General features: G+C 26.0%; 1 protein-coding gene across 2 annotated transcripts; it reads left to right on the top strand.

The window, feature by feature from the left end:
* The first annotated feature begins 3282 nt into the window (after positions 1 to 3282).
* On the top strand, positions 3283 to 16906 carry Tnpo (transportin 1). Of its 2 annotated transcripts, XM_015512560.2 has the most exons (21): positions 3284 to 3439; positions 3558 to 3717; positions 6383 to 6458; positions 6673 to 6926; positions 7184 to 7317; positions 8975 to 9056; positions 9143 to 9265; positions 9344 to 9523; positions 9592 to 9754; positions 10089 to 10241; positions 10301 to 10473; positions 11108 to 11257; positions 11337 to 11498; positions 11561 to 11668; positions 13036 to 13282; positions 13583 to 13681; positions 14069 to 14164; positions 15178 to 15253; positions 15481 to 15655; positions 15748 to 15863; positions 15923 to 16906. In XM_015512560.2, exons 2-20 carry the CDS (start codon positions 3613 to 3615, stop codon positions 15853 to 15855), a joined length of 2664 nt encoding a protein of 887 aa, XP_015368046.1. In that variant the 5' UTR covers positions 3284 to 3439; positions 3558 to 3612; the 3' UTR covers positions 15856 to 15863; positions 15923 to 16906. The 2 variants fall into 2 exon arrangements, 1 of the variants encoding a protein (XP_015368046.1); XR_016190530.1 differs by lacking the exons at positions 15178 to 15253; positions 15923 to 16906 and having other exon boundaries at positions 3283 to 3439.
* The last annotated feature ends 1226 nt before the right edge of the window (positions 16907 to 18132 follow it).

Here is an 18132-nt window from a genome sequence, read left to right as displayed (position 1 = left end):
GTACTGTTTCCAAACTGCAGTTTGATTTGCATTTAATTAATTTATTTGTTTTTAACTAAAACTTAAATTATAACTCATTGAATTATGCAATTTATACTCCTGCTACCAAGAGATTAAATACCCCCACTTGCAACACAGCAGCAGTTACTGTGACGGTGGTCAGCAAAACGTGAGGTTTGGTGGTGGGAATGCATGGAATCGAAACAGATTTGGGTGCCATCCAGTAGCAGTCTCTCTCAGTGGTCGGAGTATAAGTAAATATCTTTTAAATGCGTGATTTATTTCCTAAATTTTCTAATATAATATATTAATATGTTATGTGAATTTTATAATCAAGAATATACAATTTGTGTGCATTGTAAATGTGTGTAAATAATAGTAAAATAATTTGTATAAAGTTAAGTAAATAATTAATTAATTACTATGTATTTTATAATAGTAATTAAGATATTACAAGTTTATGCATAAATAATATGAACTAATACATTGTTAGTCACAATGAATAATTTTGAAAGAAAATTGATACTTTAAATGTGTTTTTGTATCTTAAAATAGCGTTAAATTCTGATATCAGATTTACCTTTTAAGTAAAGGATAATTATTATTAGTATAATCAATATTAAATGTGCTATATAATATTTCTTAGATGTAGATTATATAACTCAAGAATAAACTTCATTTTTTTCGTTTTTTAAATTTTAAATAGATTATTTCTAGTAAATAATTAGATAATTTATAATATATTACTTTTTAATTCCAAGATTTAAAATTAAATTATGGAAATCTAAACTGAATAACTTGATTTATTTATTTTACTCTAACCAAAAAAATTAATTTTAAGTATATTATTTGTATTCATATATATATACATGTATATTTAGACTTAAAAAAATTATTGCTGATTCCTAGATATTTATATTTATAAAATAGATGTTTAAAATGATTTTTGTGTGTGTACCAATAATTTTAAGCATTGGATCTTAATTTTATTTTAGTCTTAATATTTGTTTCAATTTTTATTAGTAGTTAAATTTAAATATCTTAAAAAGTCATTATACAGTTTTAATATATTACATATAATTTTCTTTAATACCTTTGATATAGTAATGGGATTATAAGTTACAGTTTTATTTGGGAAGGATGGAGTGCACTCAGAAGTTGTATCGATAATAGCCAAGTTTACCCAATAACGTAAATATATTACAGTATTTAGGCATATTTTCATTATTAGTTTCTTAAGTCCAAGCCTTGTTGTAATAGCCATTTATGTCTGTCACAATGTGACAGTTACATGCTGTTCTCTTAAAGTGTTGGTAAATTACCTATTTAACCCATATAACGGAAGATTTCTGCAAAAAAGGATTTACTAGGGATGAGCATGAAATTCTAATATCCGGGTATCTAAATAAAGATTAGAATTAAATTCGAAAACTTTTCCGGGATTTTATCAGGATTTGTGGATTTGCTTTTTATGTGACTTATAGTTATTTTAAATGTACGGTAAAATGAATTATTTTATTTTATATGATGAAAATTTAACAGTAAATTAACACTTAAGTTTTATGATACACTGGTACTTAAAATGCGTTCGAAATTTAGTAAAAACCTATGTACGAAAGTTATGTTATAGAATTAAAATAATATTAGTATATAGAAATGAGTCATTGAACAGCAAAATCAAATTGAATAATCCGGATTTGACGAATCCGAATATGCCCGCCACTAGGATTTACATGATCATCCCCTAGTTTCTTAACCATTTTCCCTTCCATGATTATGGTAATGAACTCATTGTGTCTTTGCTGAATATTAATATATTATGTTTAATTAGCTTTTTATTTCTTTTCATATTAGTGTTCATCATTGTTCTTCAGTCTTCTCTCATTAACCTCTTTGGTTCTTTCAACATTGCTTCATGTTCTTTATTGCATTATTCACGTCAGGCTCACTATCAGAAGAGCTGTCATTTGCAAAACGGATGGAGGAAAACTGGTACTCATCCATTGTCCATTGATATATGTCTATCTCTATAGAATGATCTTTCATCTTATTTATTTAAATAAAGAAAATTGAACAAATGCGGAGATTAATGATAAAAACGCTTGCCTAATCAATATAATTGTCACATTAATAAGAAGAATTTGTGTAAAAAAAATTCTTTGATATAATTTATATATTATAATATGTCAAAAAAATATGAGTAAAAAAAGATACCGCTATTCTATACAATAAGCATAGGTCGATGAGATCGAAATAATTGTGACGTTATCAAATGTATTCTGTGGATAAATTTAGCGATTAAGGGTAAAAATGATGTAGCAGGATTTACGTTCATTTATTTTAACTTTCCAGCTTGACATGAAGCTTCTAAAAGAGAAAGGTAATAATAAGATTGTAGTGATTGGGTTTTTTCTGGATTGAAAAAATTCTTTTACCATTGGTATATTCTGCGATAAAGGTGTAGGAAGAAGTGATCAGCTAAGAAGATGCTGAAGAGAGTAGGTTCTGTCATTGTTGTGAATTCCGGCTTGTGTGGTCAAAATTAAAGTGAGAATTGAGCGGTCTCGAACAGCGAATTGACGCTGGTTGAGATAAGATTTGAAAAATACCGGGGTACGACAACTTTAATGAGGATATTTTTTGTTTATGTCGCTTTTAACTATGAAGTTATTAAGTCCTAGTTAATTAAAACAAATGTTCAAAATAATCAAGTGCTATTTTATGTCTTAGATGACAATAGGCATGCAGTGGCTATTGAGAGGGAAATATGGTTTATTCTTAAAGAGTTTTTATAAGATAATAGATTATTTGTATTGTAGGTAGGAGAACGATTGAACTGGATAGATGTGCGAATAAAGATCGCAGAGCTGTGCCATCCGAGTGGTTAAAGGTAATAACTTGATAATCAGGAATATTTATTCTTGAATTATTAGTGAGGTGAGATTCAGCAATAAAGGCTTTGTCAATATAGTATATTTTATAGTTGCAAATTTGCAAAAACAAATAACAATAACGTCAATAACTCAAAATTTTAATATATATCATATAAACGGCCATGTGTGTTTGAAATTTTGAATTGCGCGCGCTTTCTGTTCCACATCGATGACGAGATGCCGGTTATGTTACGCGTGTCATCGATGAGTCAGCTCGTACCAATCGTTACTAGTGTAAGCGAAACAGGGCCACATTAAAAGAGTGGAAAAAATAACAAAATGTGTATGTACTCACTGCTCACTGCTTATCGACTTTAGGAGTTTTATCGTAACACATTCGCTATACGGTATTACGGTCGATTTCCATCATTTTCCGTGCATCTGTTAATTTTTTTTCGTGTCCGCGGTCGCAGTCCCGTCTTATTAAACACTCTCGTTCTATCTTTTGTGCAATTATAAATTTGTTATTAATAATACGTGGGAGATTGCTTGACTACGATATTACGGTAATATATTGGACATCCGCACACACGGATTATAATAATTGACAATTGCATTAAAAAAAAATAAACTATCCAATTTATTTACTAGTACCCATTAGCATCAGCACGTTTTTTCTTTCAGTTCTTTTAACTGCGTTTCACCGACCGACGAAACTCACCTGACATTTGGCGTTAGCATGATAATGGCCTGGCAGCCGCAAGAAGAGGGATTACGGCAAATCATACAGCTGCTTAAAGAATCCCAGTCGCCTGACACCGTTATACAACGGACTGTACAACAAGTATCCTTTTTTATCTAAAATTTTTTTACTACCGCCACTACCGGCCAGGTTTGTATGTTGGGTGTGTTACAACCACCTGTTCCAGAGTTAGGTATACAGATTTTCTAATTAAGTTAGGTATATAATATTTGTTCAATAATGTTACTAATGTTTTAAAATTATTTATCTAATTTTTTCACTAAATATTTAGTACTTAATAATTAAATAATTTATTTAATAATTATAGTAAATTATCATTACCTACCATTTAGGTATAGAAAATAATAAAAAGTACAGTGTAAAAATCCTAATATTTTGATCACCTAGGCTTGCATTTAAATTCAAGCATATATTATATTCAAGTAATAAGTATTTGGCTTGTGTTTTAGTGAGCACTTATATATCTATGACTTGTTGGTTGCATAAAATATCACTTTAAAATGGACATTTTTTTATTGATGAATACAATAGTTTGCTAAAATATATTAACTATAAACTTATTTTAATAATTAATAGGTACCTATATCATATTTTTTTAATACTTTTAAAAATTTTGGTACCCATTGCATTCTAAATCTGGTACTTTTCTGTTCTCCTTATATACCACCCGATTCCACAACTACTATATTAAGTACTATGTAATATCTCTATACTACCAGCCAGACTGTACAGTTCAGTCTTTTAATACATAATACATATGTATTTCTATTTATATAATAATGTATATTAGTATAACATTTACTATCAGTTATCACAGTGGCGGAGAGTTATAATTTAAAACATAAAAACATTACCAAACATCTAATTAAAATTTCTAAAATTATCACAGCAGTGGAAAATTATAGTATAAAACATAAAATTGACGTTGCATTTCCAAAAAATTTAATTTTTGCCGATGTATAGTTATAACTGTTTTTTGCATTCACAAGGTCTCAGAAGTAAACCTTTCTCTTGAAATAATTCAAGAGCATCTTTTTCACTGTTCAGTGAACTCCAAAGACCCATAATTTATTATTATGAATAAATACAATGATGGAAATATAACAACGGACGGAAATAGGTAATTGAGTTAATGGCATATAGTTGTGGCATCGAATTGCTAGTCAATGTAACAGAATTGAAACTTGTGATAGTAGAGATAACTGGAAAGTACCTGTTTATAGTTTAAAACGTAATGTCTATTAATAATTATATATTAAGTAATAAGTACACTAATATTTTGAATGACATTTGCATAAATTAATATAAAACAGTGATAGGTATTTTATATTATTCCTAAATTCTTGGAGATTTTTATTTTATATTATAAAAAAAAATACAATGATTTAACAAACTTAATATCATTTAGTAATTCAATATGTTAAACAATTTATGAACATAAATATATTATATTTAAAAATATATATATAATGAGTCTTTGAGACGGGGTTGTCCAACCTTTTATGAAGATTAAGTCACATATGGGTAGAAGTTGTTGTAGGCCACATGTTTTTTTAATAACAATACATTCTTTATAATTTTACAATACCTAATAATAAACAGAAAAATTTTTATATATGCATTTTTTCTCGTAATATTAATATACTTTACCGATATACAATTAACTAATGGTTTTTAAATTTAAGTGTGGGCCGCATCAAAATTGACCATGAGCCGCAAGTTGATCACCCCTGCTTTAAGACATTTTATGTTTTTTGCCACAGTGGTTGTTTTAAGGAGGATGGAGGCCCTAGGGTCTAAGTTATCTATTTTTCTAAGACGAGTTTTATGATTTGTCAATAATTATTATAAAATATTGTCATTAAAGAATATGGTTATTTAATATTTATGAACATTCAAAGGCTCTCTAAAATAATACAATTAGATTACTGCCATAATAATGTAATATAAATATTTTAAAAATAAACAGTTCATTTTTGTTATTACTACTTTTATGCGTAAATATTTTAAAGACGATTAAATGGTTTCGGATGAAAATTTAAAGCAATATGACTCATTTGAAATATTTTCCAATTGTGAAACAAATATATTAAAAAATGATTTACATATGAGTAAAAACATATTATGAAAATTAAAATTGTACGTAGATTTAAAATACAACTAAGTAAATTCTTGAACTTCAATTGCTAATTCCCCCTCCCTTCTTGGTAAGTCATTAAACCCACTTCTGGTTTACTAAAGCATATCTTGCTTTTAACGAATTATTAATTTAATTATGTGTCATTTTATATTATTATAAATTACTATTTTTCAATGACTTTGGTTATCTCATATGTGTAACGTTTCATGTAATTCTATATGGAATCTAACTCATATACATATTTAAAAAACAATTTTAATAAATATTGAACATAGAATAAGAATATAAATATTTATTTTAAATTTATAATGATATACTTGAACTAGATATGTTCATAGATTATTTCACAGAATAATATGTACCTATCAAATAAGTCTGCTGCAGATTACTTAGTTCAATTAATATATAGGTCTCTCTAATGGTCGTTTAGTTATTATTTAGGGATTAGTGATGAACTATTTAAAATTATAATTCTTTGTACTATATAATTTATATTTAACTTTTATGTTATACAATATTTATATTTAACTTAATTATTTTTAGTACTTATAATTTAAAAATAATTTTTTTTGAACAATATAAAATTTCCTTAATAAAATAATACAGAAATTGGAAGAACTAAATCAAGTATCAGATTTTAACAATTATTTGATATTTGTGTTGACAAAACTCACTTCTGAAGGTATAATATTATCAGTTTTTTCATTTTAACTTGTTCGTTTTTAATTTAGGAATAAATGTTCTAGAATTATAGAAGTATTTTAAATATTTAATTTTGACTAATTAGATGTATAAAAAAATAATATTACACTAATTAGCTTAATTTGTTTAATATATCACTTGATTTACAATTTTATTAACTAATTAGTAAATAATAGTAATTTTTTTTTTTTCAGATGAACCTACAAGATCATTAAGCGGTCTGATATTGAAAAATAACATCAAAAGTCACTATGAAAATTTACCCCCTACAGTAACAGAGTTTGTAAAAGCTGAATGTCTAACTGCAGTTGGAGATACTTCAGCATTAATAAGAGCAACTGTTGGTATTTTAATCACGACAATAGCATCACGTGGTATCAACACCTGGCCTGAACTTTTGCCTGCCCTTTGTCAAATGCTTGATTCTGCAGATTATAATGTTTGCGAGGTATCTAATTAGTAATTATCAAACAATTTTATTTTTAAATTATTGATATTATAAATACATTTTTATTTTGAAATAATTTTGATGAATAATATTTTAAATAGAGATGCTTTAAAGTTAAGCTTTTTTGTTTTTAATTTTAATTTTTCGAAACATAATATTAATTTTTAGTGAAATAATTTTATTATTATTAAATAATATAATTTTTTGAGTTAATTGTATTCTAAGTAATTTCAATATTTTTGTTTGTGTTATAACAGGGGGCTTTTGGAGCTTTGCAAAAAATATGTGAGGACTCATCCGAGTATTTAGAAGACGATCGGCAAAACAAGCCGCTTGATATCCTCATTCCAAAGTTTTTACAATTTTTTAAACATTCAAGTCCAAAAATTAGGTAATGTTTCTTGAATTTTTTTTAATTTTAGATTCTGTTGAAGTTAGGAATGTATTGATTTTATAATGATGTTGGTTTTTTTATTTTATTTTTTTTGTGTCCATAATATTTTTGAGTAGAAATAATGATTTGATTTTTTTCTTTGAAAAGGAAAATTTATCTAGTCGGTACTTTGGGCATTAGGGGGTCAATATCTCAACGTTTTCAGTAGTTTTCAAAAGTGTCAGAAAACCCCTAAAAAAGTAATGAAAAAACGGGAATTCTTACGTATAATCAGTTTTTGCCAAAATGAATTTTTTTGTTTTGTTACAACTCAAAAAATGAATCATTGTAAAATACTTAAAATTTTATCCAAATGTTTATATTAGCGTTATCTATTTATGATTAAATTTTCAAAATATTTTGACTTAGTTTTTTATAGACAAGTAAAATTTTTGATTTTTTTTGAAAAGCCTATAAAAAAATTTGGCTGTCCAAAAATTCTTTGAAATTTAATACAAGATTTATTATAAATTGTATTTATCATAATAACAAAAAAATTAAAAATAATTTGTCACAATTTTTGTTTGTAAGCATTTAAAGTTCAAACGTATACAAAATATTTCAAAACCGCAAAAATTGGCATGGAACTATGAAGTTGAAAATTCACAAAATTGTTGTGATTTAAACCTAAGATTTTTTTAATCTTTCTGGGTTTTTTACCCAACAACATTTTCCCAACTTTTTCTTCAAAGAACTATAAAAAAAACTCCAGGGTTAATATAGAAAACATTTTGTAAGCATATAAGATGTATATTTAATTTTTTTGTGCTTATAAAATATATTATAATTTAAATATAGGTAATATAATATATCCTAGTCTGATAAATCAGCTCCATTCCGAATCGTTTATCGCATACAATGTACCTGTATATTATTGCATTCTACTTTAACATATCCATTATAGTGTCCTACTCTCAATCTCTACTATACAGCAGAGCGATACCCACTTGCCCACCTTTTTGTTTTTGTATTTGTATTATATTTATTTGTAAATCTAAAATTTTAAGAGGAGGTTAGCACATCATTGGTTATCTCTCTGATTCATGACAACATAGTAAGTAAATTTATGATAAGCAAAACCAACCCTGTGTTATTTCTTACTTTTGATATAAGAATGGGTTCACCTATTATGAACCTAAGAACATACCTGTGTCTCCATGTCAATTTTTTTACACTTTAATTTAATACAATTTATTATCCTTTTAAAATTATTATTAATTTACATGCATATAACTTACATAAAAATAAAAACATCATATAATAGCTGACATAAGGACATAGGTGATGTTCTGTTTTTATGTTAAAGTTTAATAATTGGTGAGGGGATATTAGTTTTTAACTTTTCTCAGACCACTTATATATATTTGATGCTTTATGATATATATCGTTTGATAAAAATAATCCATAAGGTGGGATATGTTATCCTAAACCAGAGCATGCCTCTGCATAGGGTAAGTTCTGCTTAACATAATTTGGTATGATTCACAAGGATCTAAAAGAATTATGTGCGTTAACATCCTTTTAATAGTTAATTATTCATAAAATATAATATTCTAAATTATTTTATTATTTTTGAACATTTATGTTATTTTTACACTGTTAAACATCTATATAGATCACATGCTATTGGATGTGTAAATCAGTTCATTGTACAGAAAACGCCTTCCCTAATGAATCACATTGATGTGTTTTTAGAGGTAATATTTATTTGCTATTAAATTTTGCGTAATATCTAAAACTATAAAGTAATAAGTTGTTAATAACACATTTATATTTGTTTTAGAATTTATTTCATTTAGCTGTTGATGATGAAGCTGAAGTTAGAAAAAACGTTTGTAGAGCAATTGTTATGCTTCTAGAAGTAAGAATGGATCGACTACTTCCCCATTTACATGATATCATTGAGGTCAGTTAATATATTTTTATGTCTTAATGTTATTTCAAAATAATAATTATAACATTAATATTTTATTATTTTGTTTAGTATATGTTATTAAGAACCCAAGATCCAGACGAAAATGTTGCATTAGAAGCATGCGAGTTTTGGCTATCAATTGCTGACCAACAAATATGTAAAGAAGCACTAACACCATATTTACCTAGACTAGTACCTATTCTTGTTAATGGAATGCGATACTCAGAAATAGATATCATTTTATTAAAGGTAATTCTTAGAAATAATTATTTTTATAACTTACATTTACAATTCTAAATATATTATTTATTATCCAGGGTGATGTTGAAGAAGATGAAAATGTTCCTGATCGTGAAGAAGATATTCGCCCTAGATTTCATAAGTCACGTAATACTCATGGTAATGAAGAAGATAATAATGATGATGAAGATGATGATGATAATTTAGGAGATGATAGCAGTTTATCTGATTGGAATTTAAGTGAGTTTTATACTAGTAACCCTATCCGTGCTATGGATGTAGGTACAGGTCATGTATACAGTTTGTTAGTTTTGTGTTACTGAAGAATACTGTAAATAATAAATATGTGATGACATCTAGCTTTTTAAGTTTCTTAATGTTTTATAATATAATAAATTAATAAATATTAATGGAATAAATCAATAATATTCCCGGATCACAAATTACAGGGATTCCCAAATTCTGATTTTAATAAAAAAATTTAACAAATGATTACACATAAGTAGGTACACTAAAAGGGTTAAAATTAAAATTATTTTTTATTGCTTACTTAATTACAATTGTCATAATATAGGAAAATGTAGTGCTGCTGCTTTAGATGTATTAGCTAATGTATTTAAAGAGGACATCCTTCCAATACTTATGCCTATTTTAAAAGAAACACTTTCATCTACTGAATGGGAAGTTAAAGAATCTGGAATCTTAGCTCTAGGTGCTATTGCTGAAGGTAAAACTTTTAATAATGTTTTAAAATAAAAAATCTTAATCATTGACATGTCAACATAGGATGCATGAATGGTATGATACCGCATTTAAATGAACTTATACCTTACATGATTAATCATTTAAGTGATAAGAAAGCATTAGTTCGAGCTATCATATGTTGGACACTTTCTCGTTATTGCCACTGGGTTGTCAGTCAACCGCATGAACAATATTTAAAATCAATGATGCATGAAGTAAGTGAATTAAATTATTTGTAAAATAAAATTCTTATTAACATTTTATTTAAAAAAGTTTGACATATTAAATACCAAGAACTGAGCAAAACTACAAAAAGAGTTTTTTAAGTTTGAAAAATTACAAAAATAATGGATTTTGAAACAATAAGACCTTTTTTTGTATTAGTGATATATCAAAATAAAAGTGATATTTCACAGATAATAATGTTCTAAACTATATTGTATATCAATTTAGAGTCTTAGGTATAACTACTGCCTGAGTGGTTTTAGCTGGCACATAAAAGTTTTTGCTGTTGTACATTTGTTAGATGGAAACAATACATGCAGTTGTGTAGCACCCTCTTTTAATATGAAAAAATAATACTTGAAATGTCTTATTAACTAAACCAAGAGTATAATATATAGATACAATAATATTTGTACATAATTTTATTGCAAAATATTTTATGGATTGATATTAAGTAATTATTATTAATAATTAAATCATCTTTAAATAAATAACCTTCATTATAATTTAAACTTAAATTTTTATTTTTATACTGAAGTATTGATGAATTGTAATTAGAAAACCAGTGAAAATCAAAATATTATATAATTATTACATAATATTATTTTATACAACTTTTTTTAGTTACTTAAACGAATATTGGATTCTAACAAAAGAGTTCAAGAAGCTGCATGTTCTGCATTTGCTACTTTAGAAGAAGAAGCAACTACTGAACTAGTACCATATTTAGGATTCATATTAGAAACATTAGTGTTTGCTTTTAGTAAATATCAAGTAATTAAAAATACTATTTTATTCTAATGATAATGTAAATAACATATATACAATTAAAATTTATATTTTACTATTATAGCACAAAAATTTATTAATTTTATATGATGCAATTGGGACATTGGCTGACTCAGTTGGTCATAATTTAAATAAGCCAGAGTATATTCATTTGTTGATGCCTCCATTAATTCAAAAATGGAATGCACTAAAAGATGAAGATAAAGATTTATTTCCATTATTAGAAGTATGTATATATTTTTTTTGTTTTTAAATAAAATATAATTTTTATTTGATTTTTGTTGTTAGTGTTTATCTAGTGTTGCTACTGCTTTGCAATCTGGATTCATGCCATATGCCGAGCCAGTATTTAAAAGATGTATTTCCCTAGTAGAACAAACATTAAACCAAAATATAGTAAGTATAAGCATTTTTTTTTATTATTATGATGTATGCGACCAACTAAACTATTTCAAGTAGGATGCATCTACCGAAATTAATATTAAAATAGGTATCTCATAATTTTTTTTTTAGATTACTAAGATATTTTTATACACTTTATTTTTATTTAATCACTAGTATAATTAATGAATTTATATATTATTATGATGGTTGTTTTGCCTTATATTTTTTTTTTTTCATGACTCATCAAAGAATTTAGATAGATAGAGTAAAATGTTTGCTATGATTCACTGTATTTGTAAACCCGTATTCATTAAATGTGACGTATATCACTATGAATGACATTCTGTATTCAACTTATCTTTGAATAATTGGCAAAATTATTTAACTTCCATTTTTAAACTAGAAAATATCAGTGTTTTAAAAGTTTATAGTGGTGCCAACGGGCGATACCCGTTTGCGCACATTTATCCTTTTTTGCAACTGGTTTGCGTACAAATGTATAACTCGATTGCGCACACAAATTTTAATACCTGTGATAAATGACCCAAAACGTAGGACTCGTTTGTATACCTAAAGTATAGCAAAAGTCTACCCTTAACAAAAATAATGTTTAAGATTGTTTTCAAACATCTTCCTTCTTACTTTTACAGGCTTAAGACTGTCTGTTTACAACTGGCATGATTAAAAATGTCTTTTTTTTTGTTAATTTAATTTAAATTAAATTTGTCATGTTTTTTCAATGTTATGTTTGTATTTACTATTTTATTAATTTTAATAATGTAATGCTTCTTTAGAACCGCACACTAGTTAATCAATTACGTGTATCTTATCGAAATTTGCTCACATGAACAATACAAGTCTAATTTAATAGATTAGCTGTGCGCAAACAAGTCGTCATTTTCAGGTCAAAATTAGTATTAACCTGGTTTTCACGTTATTGATGTACGCAAACGAGTTGTCAGTTTACGGGTAAAAAATTGTGTATTGTGCGCAAACAAGTATCCATCGGTTCCAACATAGACAATATATCCATAGCCATTAAAGGCTTAGACTCGTGAACAACATAATTTTGTTGATTAGTGTCATTTTCATATACGAAATATGTAAAACCCTTAATGGATATCATTAAGGCAATACATCTAAATGGTTACTAAATAAAATATGTTGTATACTTCAGACCCCAGTTCTTATATAATTAATTTTTTCTTAAACATTTAATTTATTTATTGAATTATGCTACATAATGGAAAATATAGGATAGTTATAAACATATACATGTTTTCATCTTTTTTGTAGATCAATTATTTTGGTAGATTGTATAAGACATTGGGACCTTTTTTGTAATTAAATATTTATTTTATGAATATTGTAATTTATAGGCTAACTCTCAAAGTCCAGACCAGTTTGATGCACCTGATAAGGATTTTATGATAGTTGCTCTAGACTTACTATCAGGTTTAGCAGAAGGATTGACAACATTTATTGAAAGTTTAATAAATGGTTCAAATACATTACAATTGCTTTATCAGTGCATGCAAGATCCATTAGCTGAAGTAAGGCAAAGTTCTTTTGCTCTTCTTGGAGATCTGACAAAAGCATGTTTCCAACATGTACATCCTTGTATAGGTATAATGATTTAATACATGTATTTATATTTAAAAATAATTGATTAAAATTTAAATTGCCTACTATATGTTAATTTTATTAGCAAATAGTACAAAATATTAATTATAAACTTTGCAATGTTGAATATCTCTGATTAGCTTTTAAAATTCAGATCAGAGGTTGATATAGTGAAAGAACGATTATACGGGAATTTTTATATTAATAATATAACTTAAATAGTTTTATACTTAGCTATTTAAATTCTTGAAAAAAAAAAATTGCAAGTAAATTAAAATCTATAATATATTTTTAATTTTTTAGCTGATTTCATGCCAATATTAGCCCAAAATTTGAATCCTGATCACATCTCAGTTTGTAATAATGCTACTTGGGCAATAGGAGAGATTGCTGTAAAATTGGGTAATAATATTTTAAACGTTATTATATAAAAACAGGGTAATTCATTTTATCAAGCTTACCAACGATAAATCAACCTTCCTTTTTTATCCTATATGCATTTATTCAAACAAATAAATATATTTCTATTTTACTTAAAGTTCATATTTTACTACCATTTAAGAAATGTCAACAAATTTTTTTTTATCATAAAGTTTTTGTCGTCACATGACACTTATTTCATGATGTATAAAAGCTGTTAAGCATTTGTCAATGTGGCCTTTAAGAATACTTAAATATGTCATGGATCAGAATTTGAGTAAATGCATAGTTAAAGGAAAAAAAGAAATGATCATGCTTGGTAAATATTTATTTGGTTATAATAATAAATTTATTTGTAAATTCCAATAGGTACTGAAATGCAACCTTATGTACCAATAATTTTAAATCAGTTAGTAGTAACAATGAATCGAACAAATACACCCAAAACTCTACTAGAAAATACAGGTAAATATGAATAGATTCTGTGAATATTAATTACTCAAACAATTATGTTTTTGTTATATTTTACATTTTTTTTTTTTATTTAAATAAAATAAATGTATGGATTATAGTTGACAATGAATGATGAAGAACTGAATATCTACACAATCTACTTTTGATATCATCTTATAAAAAATATTCTATCGTATTTATAAATTGTTTATTTCACATTAGATACCTAAATATTCAGTATAATATTAATTAAATCACCTCGTGTATTAATCATGAATCATTATCAATAAACCTTTAGTGGTCAGGATAGGTTAAATTGTTTTGTAAATTCAACATTTTTAAATTGTGTTTAAAATTATTATTTCTATTAGAAGTTTTGCTTATTATTCAATTATATTATTTTATCATCTTTGTAAACATTTGTTCATCATATAAGCCAGTAAATTGATGCCAAATGTTTTTGGGGCAGTTCATCCAAAAATGTGATAATTGATCATAAAGTCACTTATTAGTGTAGTACCAATTAACATATTAACATATTATAATATGTATATTTGTCACCTATCATCTAAAATATAAAAGTATTTAAATTGTTTATTGTAGTTCCAAGTAATAAAATATCTAAAACTATTATCTTTATCTTCTTAATAACCATACAATAATAAACAAACAGAAAATTACATAATTTAAATTTTAAAAACTTGTTTTTACATATTTTTGTTCAAATAAATAATATATTATTGATGTCCCATAATATATATTGATAAAAATTAACATTAAGTATGGATAAATCATTGCTTTACACCTTTACGTCATCTTAATCAATCAATATTAAGCAATATTATTTAATACTCTTAAGTTGTAATTGTATATCCTCAGTTTTGATCATTATTAGGTGTATTAATTTGGTTTTATTTAAAAAAAAAAATATTGTGTACTTATTATGGTTTACTATTTTATTTGTTATTTGATGGATTTATTTTTTATTAGTTTTTTCGTTTTTTTTTTGTTTTTTTTTTTTATAGCAATTACAATCGGCAGACTAGGTTATGTGTGCCCTCAAGACGTCGCCCCGCTGTTACAACAGTTTGTACGCATGTGGTGTGTACCAATTTTTTTTTTTTACTTTTTTTATTACTCATTTATAATATATTTTTATTATTTATTATATTTATAATTTTATAATTTTAATTGATTAATTAAAAACTTATTACATACTTATTGGTTTGGGGGACATAAAATGAGTGTCTTATTTACTAATTACAAATATTTATGACGATTAATTTTAAACTTTTTTTTGAGCTACACTAATATTATTTTTGTTCTAGGTGTACTTCTTTACGTAATATCCGAGACAATGATGAAAAAGATAGTGCATTTAGAGGTATGTGTCAAATGATAAGTCTAAATCCTGGCGGAGTAGTTCAAGATTTCATATTCTTCTGTGATGCTATTGCTTCATGGATAAATCCTAAAGACGACTTAAAGGATATGTTTTACAAAGTTATTATTTATTTTATAATATTTTTCATAAATGTCCATTTTATATAATTAAATTTTTTGGTAAAATATTTTAAACTTAAATTGTCATTTAGATATTACATGGCTTTAAAAATCAAGTAGGAGAAGAAAATTGGACTAGATTTACTGATCAATTTCCTCAACAGTTGAAAGAACGCCTATCAACTGCATATGGTATCTAAGAAACTCTGTAAGCATTTTTTTTTCTAAATTAAAAATATAAATAATAATTTACTTATGTTTGATTAGGAAATTTGGGGCGCAACATGGGTGAATCCAGCATTGCATCTTTTGGGGTATTTTCAAACAGACTTCGTGCCGAGACCTGGCTCGTCTTGTAGGACCTGCGGGAGGGATGGGAGGGGGGATAATTACAAAATCAGTTATACCTAACAAATTCTTTTGTTTTAATATTCTAAAATTTGTTTTATGTGATAATTTTTTCACAACCAAATTACATCTATTTTGTCAATTTAGAGTGATACAACTGTTTGTATGATCAAATTTTATAAACTATTATTATTTTGTCTTCTACAGTTGGTTATTATTATTATGAATAGTTTTTTTTTTTTTTATGTTTACTTAAACAATTATAAATTATTTTTTATTTCTAGAATGCTTGATAACGGTTTTTTATTTAGTAGCATCAGGCCTATTAAACCAAAATTCTTAAATAATACTAGTCACCCATTTGTTAATTCCTTTTTATTAGGGATTTTAAATTCCCTATAGAATTTAATCCTCCATTATTCATTAATTCCTTAAAGTTCCTTTATTACCAACATTCCAGAGTGGATCCCTCTTCCTTTTCCTTATAAACATGACCATCATTTTGGGAAACAAGTATTTTGAAATTATTAATTACTAAACATTTTACTAATTATCATTCACTATTGATTAACATCATAATGAAATCAGTTTCTAGTCTGATGTTTTTTGTAAACTATCTTCATTATAATTATTGTATTTCTTTTTTTAAACGAAATGTTATTATTTTATTTACTACTAAATTAGATTAATTAATTAATTATTTGCTATTATGAGTTAATTTTGTTGAATATGAAGGCCTGTTTTAATTTTACATAATATATTAAGTTACAAAATCAGTTAATCTTATGTAAACAAAATTATAGCATATGACTTTGAAGACTATTTAATCTTATTTATTATAAAATCATTAGCATATTTTTATATACTTATGTATTTCACTATAATAAATATTTTTCTTGTTAATTAGATTTATGATAATATCTGTCCTCAGATTGTTGAGATTAAATTAATAAATAACCTTAGAACAGCGGTTTCCTACTTCTTATGAGTGTTACACTAACATTTCATTTTTAGCCATTATAATTATTTATAATTGCATACTCAAAATGTATTCATGAAATTTATAGGATACATCAAAACTCGCCTGTCACATATCATTTATGTAACCTATTTAAAATTATTTTTTTATCAGAATATTTTAGAACTTTTTTACTTGAAAATGAAATGAAGATAATATAACTAAGTGAATGTTTTTGTGATGACCTACCTTAAAAACCTATGCTACTCTAATTTTGGGTAAGACCTGAAGTTAGGAGCATAGAATTGTGTGGGGCAGCGGGTTGTATCATATCATCACCTCTCTGGTATATGGTATTTGAATGCCAAACCATCCTTGGAGAAAATAAGTGTCACTTGACTCTAATGTTCTTGCCATATTGAAAAGAGTGTTTAAAAGTACGTAACAGTGTTATTTGTTGTCTCTGTCTTACCAGTGTGTAATATAGCAAATTTAAGCTCATCAGAACATTTGTAGCTCCTTTAGTTTAAAAATTACAGTGCATCGACCTATTATGAAAGTGTATGGTAAGTACATTATCTATGTTTGTACGTAAGTTTTTTACGATAATTCAATTTTTAAGTGAGTTATGGGCATATAATAAACTACATTAAAAATGCTCTTAACTCACTTAAAAATTGAATTATCATAAAAACCCAACGTACAAACACAGATAATGTTCTTACCATCAAGTTTCATAATAGGTCGATTCACTGTAATTTTTAAATTAAAGGAACTACAAGTGTTCTGCTGAGCGTAAATTTGCTATATTACGCACTGGTAAGACGGAGACAACAAATTCCACTGTTACGTACTCTTAAGATATTTTTCACATTATTCAGTATCATAGTACAGAATATAATACCAATCACTAAATAATTTAATTATTTATTACTGATCAATTTATCAAAAGATTTTTTACTATTTATTTACATTCATAACATAAATCAAATCCAATACGTGCTTTTTACTGTTATTTTTAATTAAGTCACAGCTTTAAGTTGCATGCATACCAACTAATATGTCATGTTTGACTATGAGCAATTTAGTATACTCACAGTAGACATTGTATATCTTCTTGTTTGCCAATGACTATGGTATAAATATTAAACTATAAGAATATTTATTCACA

This window comes from Diuraphis noxia, unplaced genomic scaffold (genome assembly GCF_037042655.1).
Source record: "Diuraphis noxia isolate RWA-SAM2 unplaced genomic scaffold, SU_Dnox_SAM2 contig0002, whole genome shotgun sequence".
NCBI lineage: Eukaryota > Metazoa > Arthropoda > Insecta > Hemiptera > Aphididae > Diuraphis > Diuraphis noxia.
Note: the sequence above shows the minus strand (reverse complement) of the source record. Positions and strands in the feature narration are given on the sequence as shown.

Bases quoted from the DNA above. Each gene is read 5' to 3' on its own strand.
- Tnpo (XM_015512560.2), top strand. From the start codon at position 3,613: ATGATAATGGCCTGGCAGCCGCAAGAAGAGGGATTACGGCAAATCATA. The intron at 13,682-14,068 runs GTAATAATATTT...AAATTCCAATAG, and splicing joins AGAGATTGCTGTAAAATTGG to GTACTGAAATGCAACCTTAT. The intron at 15,656-15,747 runs GTTATTATTTAT...ATTGTCATTTAG, and splicing joins TAAAGGATATGTTTTACAAA to ATATTACATGGCTTTAAAAA.